Source organism: Bos grunniens, chromosome 6 (assembly GCF_055505025.1).
Source record: "Bos grunniens cultivar Pamir isolate PY7600 chromosome 6, Bosgru_T2T1.0, whole genome shotgun sequence".
NCBI classification, from domain to species: domain Eukaryota; kingdom Metazoa; phylum Chordata; class Mammalia; order Artiodactyla; family Bovidae; genus Bos; species Bos grunniens.
The window spans coordinates 82,548,322-82,564,406 of NC_141170.1; the positions used below are offsets into that span (position 1 = coordinate 82,548,322).

At 36.9% G+C, this 16,085-nt stretch overlaps 1 protein-coding gene across 43 annotated transcripts in view; it reads right to left on the reverse strand.

The window, feature by feature from the left end:
• FAM13A (family with sequence similarity 13 member A) overlaps nucleotides 1-16,085 on the reverse strand; it is a 447,586-nt gene that overhangs the window by 73,040 nt on the left and 358,461 nt on the right. For 39 of the 43 annotated variants that reach the window (XM_086406445.1, XM_086406444.1, XM_086406415.1 and 36 more), the window contains one exon: nucleotides 15,367-15,408. The exons of the other annotated variants lie outside the window; for them this stretch is intronic. In XM_086406445.1, coding sequence (XP_086262571.1) covers nucleotides 15,367-15,408 — 42 coding nt within the window. The remainder of the gene's footprint in view (nucleotides 1-15,366; nucleotides 15,409-16,085) is intronic. 43 annotated transcript variants of the gene reach the window in all.

Consider the following 16,085-nt stretch of genomic DNA (forward strand, 5'->3'; position numbering starts at 1 on the left):
ATTTTATTGAATTCTCAGTGCTATTTTATAAATTTTGTTTGTTATAGACATATAGTGGTATGTATAAGTTTGATACTTCAAATGTGTTTGCATGTTTATCTCGGTTAAGAGTTTAAATTTATATGACTTACCACAATATTGCAAAGTAATTAGACTCCAACTAAAATAAATTAATTAAAAAAATAAAAAAATTATATGATGATGCAAAGTTATTTTATACATACTTATTATTTATAACCTTTATAGTTTTAGTATGAATTTTACCCAATAAAGTAAGTCTAGGTTTGTCCTATTTAATGGATCTGGCTTTAAACTTTAGTTGTTTTGATATTGCTATTGCTATCTGTTTTCTCTCTATCCATACTTATCAAATAAATCCTATATTATTAATCTTCCTGTGCTATTTTGTTTTAGGTATAACTCTTTTGAACAAAACAGTTCAAGTAGTCATTTAAAAAAAGCATTTTTAGCTATTATCAAAGCATTTAATATACTTACACAGTTGTAACTGAAATATTTGTTCCAGCTTTGCATTTTGATTTATGTTTTATAAGTTTGGAGCTCTCTTTTCCTTTGATTTCTGTCTCTGCTCTTCTGAGGTGATTGGGGATATAGGAGTCCTATGCACAATTCTAGTTGTTGTCTCTCATACCCAAACATCTATAACTATCAAAACTGAAACAAAAACCCAAACAACAGGATGGGGAACACGTGTATACCTGTGGCGGATTCATTTTGATATATGGCAAAATCAATACAATATTGTAAAGTTAAAAAATAAAATTAAATTAAAAAAAAAAAAACAAAAAAACAAAGCCTGTGCTCTGGGACAACCAGAGAGATAGGGTGGAGAGGGATTTGGGAGGGGCTTTCAGGATGGGGCAGGGGGAAACATGAATACCTGTGGCTGATTCATGTTGATGTATGGCAAATCCATCACAATATTGTAAGGTAATTATTCCCCAATTAAAATAAATTACTTAATTTAAATAAATAAACAGTGAAAACAAAAATAAAAAACAATCAACCAGAAAAGCCCCCTACAACTCCTGACTCCTGCTTCTACTCTCTGACCTTCCTTGCAAGAAATTGAGAATTTCATCACTGTCTTTGATCCTCCACTAATGATTATAATCAGGTTTCTACTTCTTAATTAAAAAATATTTTTTTAGATTCACCTCACATTTAGCTGGGTATATAATAAATAATAAAATGTCTCTTGTTTAGTCATGCCCAACTCTTTACAATCCCATGGACCGTATAGACTGCCAGGCTCCTCTGTTTATGGGATTTCCCAGGCAAGAATACTGGAGTGGATTGTCATTCCCTTCTCCAGGGGATCTTCCCGAACCAGGAATTGAACCTGGGTCTCCTGCATTCCAGGCAGATTCTTTATCAGCTGAGCCACCAGGGAAGCCGGTAACTAGGTATATATGGACACTGATTTCCATTTCTATTAATAGAAGTATGCATTCTTCTAAGGGTTTGATCCCTGGGTCAGGAAGATCCCATGGAGAAGTAAATGGCAACCGACTCCAGTATTCTTGCCTGGAAAATTTCATGGGCAGAGGAGCCTGGAGGGCTACAGTCTGTGGGATTGCAAACAGTCGGATATTGCTGAGCCTGAACAGATATACTTCTAATAAGAGAAGTATATATTAACTTCTATTTCTATTAGTATGGTTTCCTTCTTAGAATCATAATTTTCAGGTTGGCTTTCCAATCTCTGATTTTCATATCTAACATAATTTCTCTCATAGTTTTTTTTTTTTTCTTTTATCCTTTTCTTCATTTTGGAAGAACTTCTCAAGTTTCTCTCTCATCATGAACTTGATTTATTTCAAATACTCTCTGCTCTTTACTGCCTTGCAAAGTTTTAACAATATCTGCAAATACATTTCTAGGCTACCCTTTCCCTCATTTCAGCTGTTCTGTATCTCTAGCCTTTTAATTCTAAACTTATTCTCCCCTTACAGGTTCCTACTCATGTTTGAAAGAGGTTGGTTATATCCTTGAGCATTTTTGAGAACAGCAGTAGCAAATACTACTTCCCAAGTTTTCCTCTGAATCATATAAAAAGCAATCCTCTGAAATCTGTTTCTACTCTGAGTCCTCAGAGCAAATCATCCTTTCTCTTAGTTTGTAATTTCTCTTAATAGGTCCCAAATAGTTCTATCTGCTTAGTGGTTCATAAGGGGAAACAATCAACTCAGGCAGAGCCCTTATCAAAAACCTGGCTGGGCATATTGTTCTGAGTTTACTTCACTGTCCCTTGGCTATGGGCAGATGCTTCTCTTGGATGTACACTTTAAAAGCCAGGACATGAGTCTACCCTTGGACAATCTACAATGCATATTTGAGTGGACTTGCTGTTTGGACTTGTGGTCCAATTTATGATTAAGCTGGAGAATCAGAAACAAATTTGTACTTTGTCTTTGAGCAGTGTACACTTGAAAGAATGCATTAAATCCAATAATCTCCCTTTCTCAAATGCCTTTGTTAGGTAACTGAGCACCTCAGGGGGATGCCCCCTCCTCTCTATTGTTTTGTGGACTTAATGTTCTAGTCTCTAAATAGGAGATGAAAAAGAATACACAACTCAGATCTGGATGGTTCAGAAAATAAGTTTGTGTTCAGCTGGGGGAAATGTCACTTGCTTTTCTGGTCAGCAGTAAACACTGGAAGGAATCCAAGTCAGTGTTTTTGCCTTCCTTCTCTCTTTGTGGTTACTGTGTTGTTCAGATGGTGCAATATGAAGTTTGCAAGGCCAGAGAACATTTCTCAGTCCATCCTCATTGATGGTGTGATCTTTGACAAATGTTTTTCTTCTTTATCACTGTGATAACACTGTCTCTAGTTTTGGTCTTTATAGCAAAAGTAACTGCGGTTTTGCACTGTTGAACTTTAATATCAAACTTTTTGTTTGATATTGGAATGCATTCTTAAATGTGGCTATGTTATACATCATTTTAATGTGCATTTATTGCTTTATATTATTTGTAATGACTTATTACTTGCTGTTTATTTTATATTTATTTTAGACCAGGAAATTATGCTAGACAAAAAGTGAATTCAAGCAATTTTCTTGTTTGAGTACAAAAATGGGTCATAGAGCAGCGGAGACAACCCACAACATCAACATTTAGCCCAGGCACTGCTACTGAATGTGTAATGCAGTGGTGGTTCAAGAAGTTTTGCAAAGGAGACGAGACATTTGAAGATGAGGAGTGCAGTGGTTGGTCATCAGAAGTTGACCACAACCAACTGAGAGCATACACAGAAGAACTATACAAAAAAGGTCTTAATGACCTGGATAACCACGATGGTGATCACTCGCCTAGAGCCAGACATCCTGGAGTGTGAAATCAAACAGGTCTTAGGAAGCATCACTATGAACAAAGCTAGTGGAAGCAATGGAATTCCAGCTGAGCTATTTCAGATCTTAAAAGACGATGCTGTGAAAGTGCTGCACTCAATATGCCAGCAAATTTGGAAAACTCAGCAGTGGCCACAGGACTGGAAAAGTCAGTTTTCATTCCAATCCCAAAGAAGGGCAATGCCAAACAATGTTTAAACTACCACACAATTGAACTCTTTTCACATGCTAGCAAGGTAATGCTAAAAGTCCTTCAAGCTAGGCTTCAATAGTATGTGAATTGAGAACTTTCAGATGCACAAGCTAGATTTTGAAAAGGCAGAGGAACCAGAGATCAAACTGCCAACACCCACTGCATCATAGAAAAAGCAAGAGAATTCCAGAAAAACATCTACTTCTGTTTCATTGACTACGCTAAAAGCCTATGACTGGGTGGATTACAACAAACTGCTGAAAATTCTTGAGGAGATGGGAATACCTGACCTGAGAAGCCTGTATGCATGTCAAGAAGCAACAGTCAGAACCAGACATGGAACAACGGACTGGTTGGAAATTGGCAAAGGAATACATCAAAGCTTTATATTATCATCCTGCTTATTTAACTTATATGCAGAGCACATCATGGGAAATGCCAGGTTGGATCAATCACAAGCAGGAATCAAGATTGCCAGGAGAAATATCAATAACCTCAGATATGCAGATGACACCATTCTAACGGCAGAAAGTGAAGATGAACTAAAGAGCCTCTTGATAAAGATGAAAGAGGAGAGTGAAAAAGCTGGCTTAAAACTCAGCATTCAAAAAATTAAGATCATGGCATCTGGTTCTTTCACTTCATGGCAAATAGGAAAATAATGGAAACAGTGACACACGTTATTTCCTTGAGTTCCAACATCACTGCAGATGGTGACTGCAGCCATGAAATTAAAAGATGGTGGCTCCTTGGAAGAAAGCTATTACAAACCTAGACAACATATTCAAAAGCAGAGACATCACTTTGCCAATAAAGGTCTATCTAGTCAAAGGTATGGTTTTTCCAGTAGTCATGTATGGATATGAGAGCTGGACCATAAAGAAGGCTGAGCACTGAAGAATTGGTGCTTTTGAACTGTGGTGTTGGAGAAGACTCTTGAGAGTCCCTTGGATTGCAAGGAGATCTAACTAATCAATCCTAAGTTGAAGCTCCAATACTTTGGCCACCTAGTGAAGAGCCAACTCACTAGAAAAGACCCTGATGCTGGGAAAGATTGAAGGCAGGGGGATAAGGGGACATCAGAGGATGAGATGGTTGGACGGCATCACCAACTCAATGGACATGAATTTGAGCAAACTCCAGGGGATAGGGAGAGACAGAAAAGCCTGGCATGCTGCAGTCCATGTGGTCTCAAAGATTCAGACATGACTGAGTGACTGAACAATAACAACTGAGAGCATCACTGAAGCTGAGCCTCTTACAATTACATGAGAAGTTGCTGAAGGACTCAATGTTGACCATTCTATGGTCATTTGGCATTTGAAGCAAACTGGAAAGACGGAAAAGCTCGATAAGCTGGTGCCTTATGAGCTGACTGAAAATCAAAAGAATTGTCATTTTGAAGTGTTCTCTTTTCTTATTCTACACAACAACAATGAACCATTTCTCGATTGGATTGTGACATGCAATGAAAAGTGGATTTTATATGACAACTGGCAACGATCAGCTCAGTGGTTGGATCAAGAAGAAGCTCCAAAGCGCTTCCCAAGGCCGAACTTGTACCAAAAAAGATCATGGTCACTGTTTGGTGGTTTGCTGCTGTTCTGATCCACTACAGCTTTCTGAATCCCAGTGAAACCACTACATCTGAGAAGTATGCTCAGCAAATCGATGAGATACACTGAAAACTGCAATGCCTGCAGCTGACACTGGTCAACAGAAAGGGCCCAGTTCTTCTGCACGACAACTCCCCACTGCAAGTTGCACAAGTAACACTTCAGAAGTTCAACAAATTGGTCTATGACGTTTTACCTTGTCCGCCATATTCACCTGACCTTTCACCAACCACCACTTCTTCAAGCATCTTGACAACTTTCTGCAGGGAAAATGCTTCCACAACCAACAGGATGCAGAAAATGATTTCCAAGAGTTCACAAAATCATGGATTTTTATGCTACAGGAATAAACAAACTTATTTCCCATTGGCAAAAACGTGTTGATTGTAATGGTTCCTATTTTGATTAATAAAGATATCCTTGAGCCTAGTTATAATGATTTAAAATTCACAGTCCTAAACTGCAATTACATTTGCACCATCCTAATCTAAATGTCCTCAAGGTTAATCCATATTGTGCATGTGTCAAAAGTTCCTTCCTTTTTAAAGGCTGAATAATACTCCACGGTAAGGATATTCTGCACTTTGTTTATCCATTAACTCACTGTTGAACATTTAACTCATTGATGGACATTATCTTCTACCTTTTGGCTATTGTGAATAATACTACTATGACTATGAGTGCACAAACATCACTTTTGGACCTTACTTCCAGTTCTTTTGAGTATATACCCAGAAATGGAACTACTGGGTCATATGGTAATTCTAAGTTCAATTTTTTGAGGACTCACCATAACTAATTTCAATAGTGGCTGTACTATTTTACATTTCAACCAGGAATGCACAAGTGTTTCAGTGTCTTGTCATCTTCACCAATACTGGCTATTACTATTTTTTTATAGTAGCCATCCTAAAGGGTATGAAGTGGTATCTCACTGTAGATTTGATCTGTATTTTGCTGATGATTGGGGGCTTCCCTGATAGCTCAGTTGGTAAAGAATCTGCTTGCAATGCAGGAGACCCCAGTTCAATTCCTGGGTTGGGAAGATCCACTGGAAAAGGGAAAGGCTACCCACTTCAGTATTCTTGGGCTTCCCTTGTGGCTCAGCTGGTAAAGAATCTGCCTGCAATGAGGGAAACCTGGGTTCAGTCCTTGGGTTGGGAAGATTCCCTGGAGAAGGGAAAGACTACTCACTCCAATATTCTGGCCTGGAGAATTCCATGGACTTGATAGTCCATGGGGTTGCAAAGAGTCGGACACGACTGAGCGACTTTCACTTTTACTTTGCTGATGATTAATGTTGTGGAGCAGCTTTTCATGTGATGATTGGCCATTTGTATATGTTCTTCGGAGAAATGCCTATTCAAGTCTTTAACCCATTTTCTAATTTGGTTATTTTTGTTGCTGAGTTTTAAGAGTTCTCTATCTGTTCTAGATATTAATTCCTTATCAGATACATGATTTGCAAATATTTCCTCCCATTTTGTGAGTTGGCTTTTTATTCTGTTGACAGTGTGGTTTTTTAAATCACAAAATTAAAAAAATTTAAAGAAGTCCAATTTGTCAATTTTTTTCCTTTTTCCTGTGCCTTTGGTGTTACATCTAAGAAATCATTGCCAAATTCAATGTCACATAGCTTTTGGCTGATGTTTTCGTCTAAGAATTGTATAGTTTTAACTCTCACATGTAGATCTTTGATCTACTTTGAGTTAATTTTTGTATATGGTGTTAGGTAAGGGTTCAACTTGATGCTTTTGCGTGTGGATATTCAGTTTTCTCAGGACTATTTTTTTTGAAAAGACTGCTGTATGGCACTTTTTGAAAATATGAAAAAACAGCCCTCTTGAGACTCAGGGTCTTGGCCAGTGAGATCCTGGCATCTCTAATGAGTTCCACATACTTCATACTATAAAGATAGTATTAACAAAGAACAGAAAAATAACAAATGCTGACAAGAATGTGAAAAAACAGTACTCTTGTGTATTACTAGTGGAAATGTACTTAAAAATGCTTAAGGTGGTAAAATTTATATTATGTGTATTTTATCACAATTAAAAACTTTTAAACTGTTAAAATGGCAAATTTTATTTCTATTTTACCACCAAGAAAAAAAGGAAACAGCTCCATAAGCAGAGGTGATGTACCTCAATTTAGAGATACTGTTCTAGTCAAAATGGACAGGAAAAAACAATTTTAAGTAAACAGTTATCTGGGTCTAAAGACACCCAAAATACCTAGCTGACTTTATCATCTTGGGTGAAACATCAAGCAGATAATTAAATAAACAACCTGCTTATTTGTTCTACCTTCTAGTTAGTAACCTGAAATAGTCTTATGAACAAATAAAATGTCTGGTAATATACTTCTCCAAGTTATCACATTGAATAATGATAATTTTAAGCATTATATTATGCTTAGAAAAATAAACTATTAACAATTTAATAAATATTACCACATACACCGTCCCCCCCACAAAATCACAAACAGAAATTCTAGCACAAGGTGCTGGAAAAGTAACCCCCCCTGAAGCTGTCTGTTGTTGTTTAGTCACTAAGTTGTGTTTGACCCTTTTTTTTTTTTTTGCAGCCCCATGGACTGTAGCCTACCAGGCTCCTATGTGGGTTGCCATTTCCTTCTCCAGGGGTTCATCTTGACCTGGGGATCAAACCCATGTATTCTGCATTGGCAGGCAGATTCTTTATCATGATCAACCCAGGAAGCCCAATAATAAGAAATTTTTACCTTAAAATGATAATTTAGAAAACATGTATTATGCTTAAGGAGAAAAGTAAATGATTAAAAATTTAATAAATGTTACTCCCCCATATCACAAACATTGAAATTCTAGCACAGCACAAGTTGTGTGGAAAAGCCCCCAGAAGCTATTAAAGGTGAGTTAGAAAGAATTTTTCTGCATATCAAGATAAGAGTGGTATAATTTCCAAATCTCTGCATATCAAGATAAGAGTGGTATAATTTCCAGATCTCATCCAGTGTCTATTTAAATCTGAATTTATCCAAAGCTAAATTTTTTTCTTCAACATAAATTCTGCAGTTAGAAGACTTTCATAAAATTGATGCTTCCTGGAATCTAGGAATAAAAACAAAATCCTAAATATTGAGTTTGTGTACCAAACAACTAGTTTAGAAATAAATCTAACTGATGTTCCTGACTCAGGAAAACAAGAAAACATCTGAAATTCTGAAACTGACCCTAAGCAATTCCAAACCTGCTAAAATAGTAATTTAGCTTCAATCTGCACCATGAGTATTAAAACTAGGGCTGAAATAGATAACAACTGTTAATTTAAGGGTTTCAGTGAAGCACAATATGAGAAGGGGAGAGCAGAGGAGGATCAAGATGCTAAAAAACAAGTGTTAGGTAAGTGAGGAGCCAACATTTAGAGGCCAGGTGAGCTGTTTAGATCCCACCACATAAGACTGATTATAGGTATGCAGTCTTTGAAGCATATAGTCAGGATTTTGCTAAGGCACAGGCAAAGATGGGTTCTAGGTATGTGCATAATCCAGGAATTTGTAAAAAAGAAGGAATTCATGGGTCAAAGTTGGGTGGGATGGGATGAAGACAGGACCTGACCATAGCCCCTAAGGAAGGTGAAGGCAGTGAAGGGAGATGTAAGCAGGTACAGATGAGGAGGAACAGAAAGCGGAGATCAAGCACTCTACTCCTAGTGGAAATGACCAAAGAAACCAAAACCTGGGCTTGTGGATGCTGAAGACTTCGATAAATAGAACTACCCACAGATCCCAATCAGATCTGACTGGACATTACCAAAAGAATTCAAACAACAGGCTGCATGTGGCCCAGAGAACACCTACTCCAAGTTGCTTTCACACTAATCTGAGCAGTTGAGGTAAGGGTTCCTTTTCTGGGATTCCAGCCTAGACTAGGAAATAAGTCAGAGTATGGGCGTCTTTGCCAAGTATGTTCTGTACCTTTAGTGTACAGGTCTGTGTTTATTTTGCAGCAAACCCTTCACTAAGGGTTTGGCATAGACTGTCCCTTTCTTTCATTTCCTTAATCACTTCAACAGGGCAGGTAATCTCTAATAAGCACCTGGGGAACAATGACACCTACTGTTTGAGCTACTGTAGCTGCAATTAAAAAAAAAAAATCACTGCAGATGGTGACTGCAACCATGAAATTAAAACACTCTGGCTCCTTGAAAGGAAAGCTATGACAAACTGAGACAGTATATTGAAAAGCAGAGACATCATTTTGCCAACAAAGGTCCATATAGTAAAAACTATGGTTTTTCTGATAGTCACATATGGATTTAAGAGTTGGACCATAAAGAAGGCTCAGTGTTGAAGAATTGATGCTTTCAAACTGTGATGCTAGAGAAGAGTCGTGAGAGTCCCTTCCTTGGACCGCAAGGAGATCAAACCAGTCAATCCTAAAGGAAATAAATCCTGAATACTCATTGGAAGGACTGACGCTGAAGCTCCAATACTTTGGCCACGTGATGCAAAGTGCTGACTCATTGGAAAAGACACTGATGCTGGGAAAGATTGAAGGCAGGAGGAGAAGGGGGCAGCAGAGGATGAGATGGTTATATAGTATCAATTCAATGGACATGAATTTGAGCAAACTCGAGGGGACACTGAAGGACAGAGGAGCCTGGCGTGCTATAGTCCATGGGGTCACAAAGAGTCAGACAGGACTTAGCAAGTGAATACCAAGCTGCAATCAACTTGCCACATGGGGACAGTGACAGGTGTAGATTTGTAGCTACTATTTCTTTCTTTTGCAAAAAAGGACAAATGGTTCTATGGTGAGTTAGGTTAGGCTGGAGAAGTACTGGAGTTAGACAAGACAATTCTTATCAGAGAAAATTATTAACCCAGAATGAGAATATCTGAGTGTATGTCTATTTATAAAAGTCCCACCTTACTACAGAAAGGCTTGAAGACAATGGAAATGTCCAGTAGATTAACAAGTGGTTTAGCCATGATTGTTAGAAGAGCAATTGCAGAAACTGCAGTTCTACAAGGTGAAAGGTAGAGCAAGGTAACAAATGAAATGGCCCCTCTCATTCTCTGTCCTTGTATTCCACCACCTTCCCCCAGCCACAGGGAAGTCCTGGAACCTCCACTAGTGCACTATAGCCTCTCAATCTGCTCTTCATTTCTACTCTAGATTCTCTCTTGTTGTAGATAATGCATCTTGTGTCCACTGCAATGGCTGGATGCCAATCTAATCTCTTGTATCTGAGTTCCTTTATGGATCATCTATTCTCCTTCCTCTGAAATGGGAGGCCTGCTTTGCCTTTATCTTCCCTCTGTTCTGACCTGGTCTACCTGAAGACTGCCCACTCCCAAACTTGCAGCCACTGAGATGTGCTGTTCTACTTCATGTTAGACCTTTCAGAACAAACCACCAAATGGAATAGCCTACCATTAAATACCCATCCCCACTACCGGGCTGCTTGTGGTTGAACGAACTTTTGGTGAATACACATCTTAGATGTATCTCATCTCTTGATTTGGCCTTTTCCTCCTCTGAAAAAGCTAACCAATCAATACTGTTGATATACAATATTTAGTATTCAATACCCCTAGCCAGGGAAGACACCATTTTGCAACTACCAGTCATGTTTTACTTTTTAAAGGCACAGAAAAAATTATTTTGGATTTAAAAGAGCCAATTTAGTTTTTCAACATGTTAACAAATCTTTATGAAATTCATTAGTCATAAATAATGCCCCTTTCCTAACACTGCAGCAAAGGAATTATAATAAAGTGGAGAGAAGGGAATGGAAGACAGGACGCTAGAAAAATTTATTTAAATATATTTAAAACATTTAAGCATTCATTTGCTCTTGTTTGAGGTAGTACAAAAAAAGTGCACTGATTTATAAATTAAATTATCAGTGGACATGTTAATGGTTCTAGTCCAAAAATCTAGAAGAATCTAATCATAATGAATAATCACATAACATTTTTTCTACTTGAATTCTGCATGCTAGAATAACCCAGGAAAAGTCAAGCTCAAACCAGCCATGAAAATAATTTGGAAAAAAAGATTCATGTTTTATCAACAGATTCTTCCTGCTTCATGTCAAGTAGGCAAAAAACAATCTAAATTAGCTTGGACCAATCTAATTCTTATATAATTTCAAAGATTACCATGTAATGTTTTTCAGCAAAGGAAGCTACATTTGAAAATTTTAATTTTGGGCCAAATAATTGCTAGTTTTGCATTTATGAAGTATCTCCACTGAGTTTAAATTCCCCTCATGTGACAAGAATGCCTGTTGGAATGTTTCCTTTTTCTACAACTTTACCTGTACTGTAAATGTGGGCAGTATGCATGTCCCCCCACCACTTCCATCATATTCTAGTTTTTATTACTCTTCATATCCAAAGGCCAAATAGGGTCTATCATGAGTTCAATAAATATGTTAACTTTCTTTACATTCTTTTGCTTTCATTTTGGCAGTACAGAATTTCTTTTTTAAGACTACAGTATTACTCTAGGTAATTACAAAACTTACACTATAAAACACAATAATATGTATCTGAGGACTTATGATTTTTATAACCCCATTTTCCCCACCTGCTTTTTAAAAGAGTGGTAAAAAATAAAATTCAGTACTATGCAAAACACAGATTGATGCTACCCAGAGTAATAAAAATAAGACAAATCAGAGAATAGTTCTCATTAGTCATCAGGATCTGGTGCTACAGTCTTCTGTACTGTTTAGAACTTAATTTCCATTAATATATGATAATCATTTTCTTGATATTACTGTGTGTATTTACATAATGAATACTAGCATCCCTGTGTACCCAGCAACATCCTCATGGGTTTATAGCAATTGCACAGTCAAGATAGCTTATAAACCAGAATGTGCTAGTTTGGCTGGCAGGAAACCAGAATGAATCAAATGGACCACCATGCTGTCTCAAACTGATATCCCAAATGTTCCCTCTCTTGCCACAAAGTGACTACACAACATGCTTCAAGTCTCTAAAGGGCAGAACACTACTATAAACCAGTTACTTGGTCAAGCCTGATGTCCTACGACACACTTCAGAACTATGATGGTTGAATTAAAATCCAACTCTAAGACTATTTTTTTTTAAATTTTATTTTATTTTTAAACTTTACAATATTGTATTAGTTTTGCCCAACATCGAAATGAATCCGCCACAGGTATACCCGTGCTCCCCATCCTGAACCCTCCTCCCTCCTCCCTCCCCATACCCTCCCTCTGGGCCGTCCCAGTGCACCAGCCCCAAGCATCCAGCATCGTGCATCGAACCTGGACTGGCGACTTGTCTCATACATGATATTACACATGTTTCAATGCCATTCTCCCAAATCTCCCCACCCTCTCCCTCTCCCACAGAGTCCACAAGACTGATCTATATATCAGTGTCCCTTTTGCTGTCTCGTACACAGGGTTATTGTTACCATCTTTCTAAATTCCATATATACGCATTAGTATACTGTATTGGTGTTTTTATTTCTGGCTTACTTCACTCTGTATAATAGGTTCCAGTTTCATCCATCTCATTAGAACTGATTCAAATGTATTCTTTTTAATGGCTGAGTAATACTCCATTGTGTATATGTACCACTGCTTTCTTATCCATTCATCTGCTGATGGGCATCTAGGTTGCTTCCATGTCCTGGCTATTATAAACAGTGCTGCGATGAACATTGGGGTACACGTGTCTCTTTCCCTTCTGGTTTCCTCAGTGTGTATGCCCAGCAGTGGGATTGCTGGGTCATAAGGCAGTTCTATTTCCAGTTTTTTAAGGAATCTCCACACTGTTCTCCATAGTGGCTGTACTAGTTTGCATTCCCACCAACAGTGTAAGAGGATTCCCTTTTCTCTACACCCTCTCCAGCATTTATTGCTTGTAGACTTTTGGATCGCAGCCATTCTGACTGGCGTGAAATGGTACCTCATAGTGGTTTTGACTTGCATTTCTCTGATAATGAGTGGTGTTGAGCATCTTTTCATGTGTTTGTTAGCCATCTGTATGTCTTCTTTGGAGCAATGTCTATTTAGTTCTTTGGCCCATTTTTTGATTGGGTCATTTATTTTTCTGGAGTTGAGCTGTAGGAGTTGCTTGTATATTTTTGAGATTAGTTGTTTGTCAGTTGCTTCATTTGCTATTATTTTCTCCCATTCTGAAGGCTGCCTTTTCACCTTGCTAATAGTTTTCTTTGTTGTGCAGAAGCTTTTAAGTTTAATTAGGTCCCATTTATTTATTTTTGCTTTTATTTCCAATATTCTGGGAGGTGGGTCATAGAGGATCCTGCTGTGATGTATGTCGGAGAGTGTTTTGCCTATGTTCTCCTCTAGGAGTTTTATAGTTTCTCGTCTTACGTTTAGATCTTTAATCCATTTTGAGTTTATTTTTGTGTATGGTGTTAGAAAGTGTTCTAGTTTCATTCTTTTACAAGTAGTTGACCAGTTTTCCCAGCACCACTTGTTAAAGAGACTGTCTTTAATCCTTTGTCAAAGATAAGGTGTCCATATGTGCGTGGATTTATCTCTGGGCTTTCTATTTTGTTCCATTGATCAATATTTCTGTCTTTGTGCCAGTACCATACTGTCTTGATGACTGTGGCTTTGTAATAGAGCCTGAAGTCAGGTAGGTTGATTCCTCCAGTTCCATTCTTCTTTCTCAAGATAGCTTTGGCTATTTGAGGTTTTTTGTATTTCCATACAAATTGTGAAATTATTTGTTCTAGCTCTGTGAAGAATACCGTTGGTAGCTTGATAGGGATTGCATTGAATCTATAAATTGCTTTGGGTAGTATACTCATTTTCACTATATTGATTCTTCCCATCCATGAACATGGTATATTTCTCCATCTATTAGTGTCCTCTTTGATTTCTTTCACCAGTGTTTTATAGTTTTCTATATATAGGTCTTTAGTTTCTTTATGTAGATATATTCCTAAGTATTTTATTCTTTCCGTTGCAATGGTGAATGGAATTGTTTCCTTAATTTCTCTTTCTGTTTTCTCATTATTAGTGTATAGGAATGCAAGGGATTTCTGTGTGTTGATTTTATATCCTGCAACTTTACTATAATCATTGATTAGTTCTAGTAATTTTCTGGTGGAGTCTTTAGGGTTTTCTATGTAGAGGATCATGTCATCTGCAAATAGTGAGAGTTTTACTTCTTTTTTTCCAATTTGGATTCCTTTTATTTCTTTTTCTGCTCTGATTGCTGTGGCCAAAACTTCCAAAACTATGTTGAATAGTAATGGTGAAAGTGGGCACCCTTGTCTTGTTCCTGACTTTAGAGGAAATGCTTTCAATTTTTCACCATTGAGGATAATGTTTGCTGTGGGTTTGTCATTAACTCTAAGACTATTGCAACAAATCAGATTTAAAAAACAAACAAAATATGGATGTCATATCCTTACACTTTTTAAAAAGTAGAATTCAAAATTGAGGAAAAGTTAAAGAAAACTTCAGCAATTCAAACTTGAATTTATACAGTCATATTTTTTTCAAATATATTTTCTAAGCCTTTGAAGTAGGTAGGTAGTGAGGAAAGAAATGCAAAAGTAAGAAAAACCTCGCTCTAGGTCATTACCTAAATGAGGTGGTTCATTGATAATCACATCAATACAAAAACTTTTTAGTCTGTAGGGAAGTGATCTCATCTAACATCTACTTTGATGTAAACTTACCTGTTTCAAGAGTTATCATTCTGACTTCGTAAACTTTAGAAAATAATCCCGAACTCCATGAACTTGCTGAATGTTAGTTTCATACTTTACTACCATATAAAATGATCTGACATAACCCAAGAGTACTTCAGCAAGTGAGCCTTAGGCTCAGAGATCTCCCTACTTGCATATATGTGTGGAACGGAGTTTTTAAAATTTAGGTTACAGCCTGATCATTAGGCAGACTTTAAAATTAAAATGGCTACTTTGACATCTTTGAATTTAAAACCAAATATCTTATTTTAGTCTTTTCAACTATATTAAAACTTTTTTAAGATTTCTTAAACTAAAGAGAGAAAAATATAGCATGAACATTATGGTAAGGGATTCTAATAAGCTTAGTCTGGCTACAGGACAGAATATTCTATTGAAAAGAATTAATGTAGACAAAACCAAAGAATTCTTAACCCTCCCCCAATTCCCTGTAACAGACCAATAAAAATCAAATAAATACCTCAAATAGAAAGGTGACATAGGTCTTTCATCTTCCTGCGAACTAAAAGGAAAATGAAATTTGAATTAATTTCTGTTAACATCATAACATCTCAATTTTACTAAAACTCTATTCCCCCTATCAAAAATTTTGTTTTGACACATTTAATCTCACCATGGAGTAAAGTTAGTAGAGTACACTCTACCTTGGACCCAGCCAAGACCAATTACTTCTTCAAGGGAGATCAAGAGAGGTTTCTTTCAATATTAGCCTAAGGCAAAAGTAATTCACATCATACTTTCAAGAGGAACTGTTTAACTACCTTATTCTAAAAGCCCAAGCCCATATATTACACAAACTCTTAAAATTATTACATACTCAATTATCTCAATAAAGTTAATTACAGCTCATTAACATGATATGAAAATAAGAAAGAGTCAACAAAATATTCCTAAGTGTATGATGCTCTAGCAATGCCCAGGCACCAGTACACAACACTCCTGCTCTTTGCCTTCTGCAGCTACACCCAAGGTATTAATGAAGGTAAGTAACAAGAAAGGACACAAATGAAACTACTATAAAAACAGTTTAAGTTCCTCAAATAACACAGAAACAACATGAAGCTTAATTAAAAGTATTTAATTAAAAATATAAAATGTATACTACAGTGAAATATTTTTCCTTTCTTTTACCTGCTTTTCTCTTTTGATAAATGACCTCAAAACAAATAATGAGTCTCT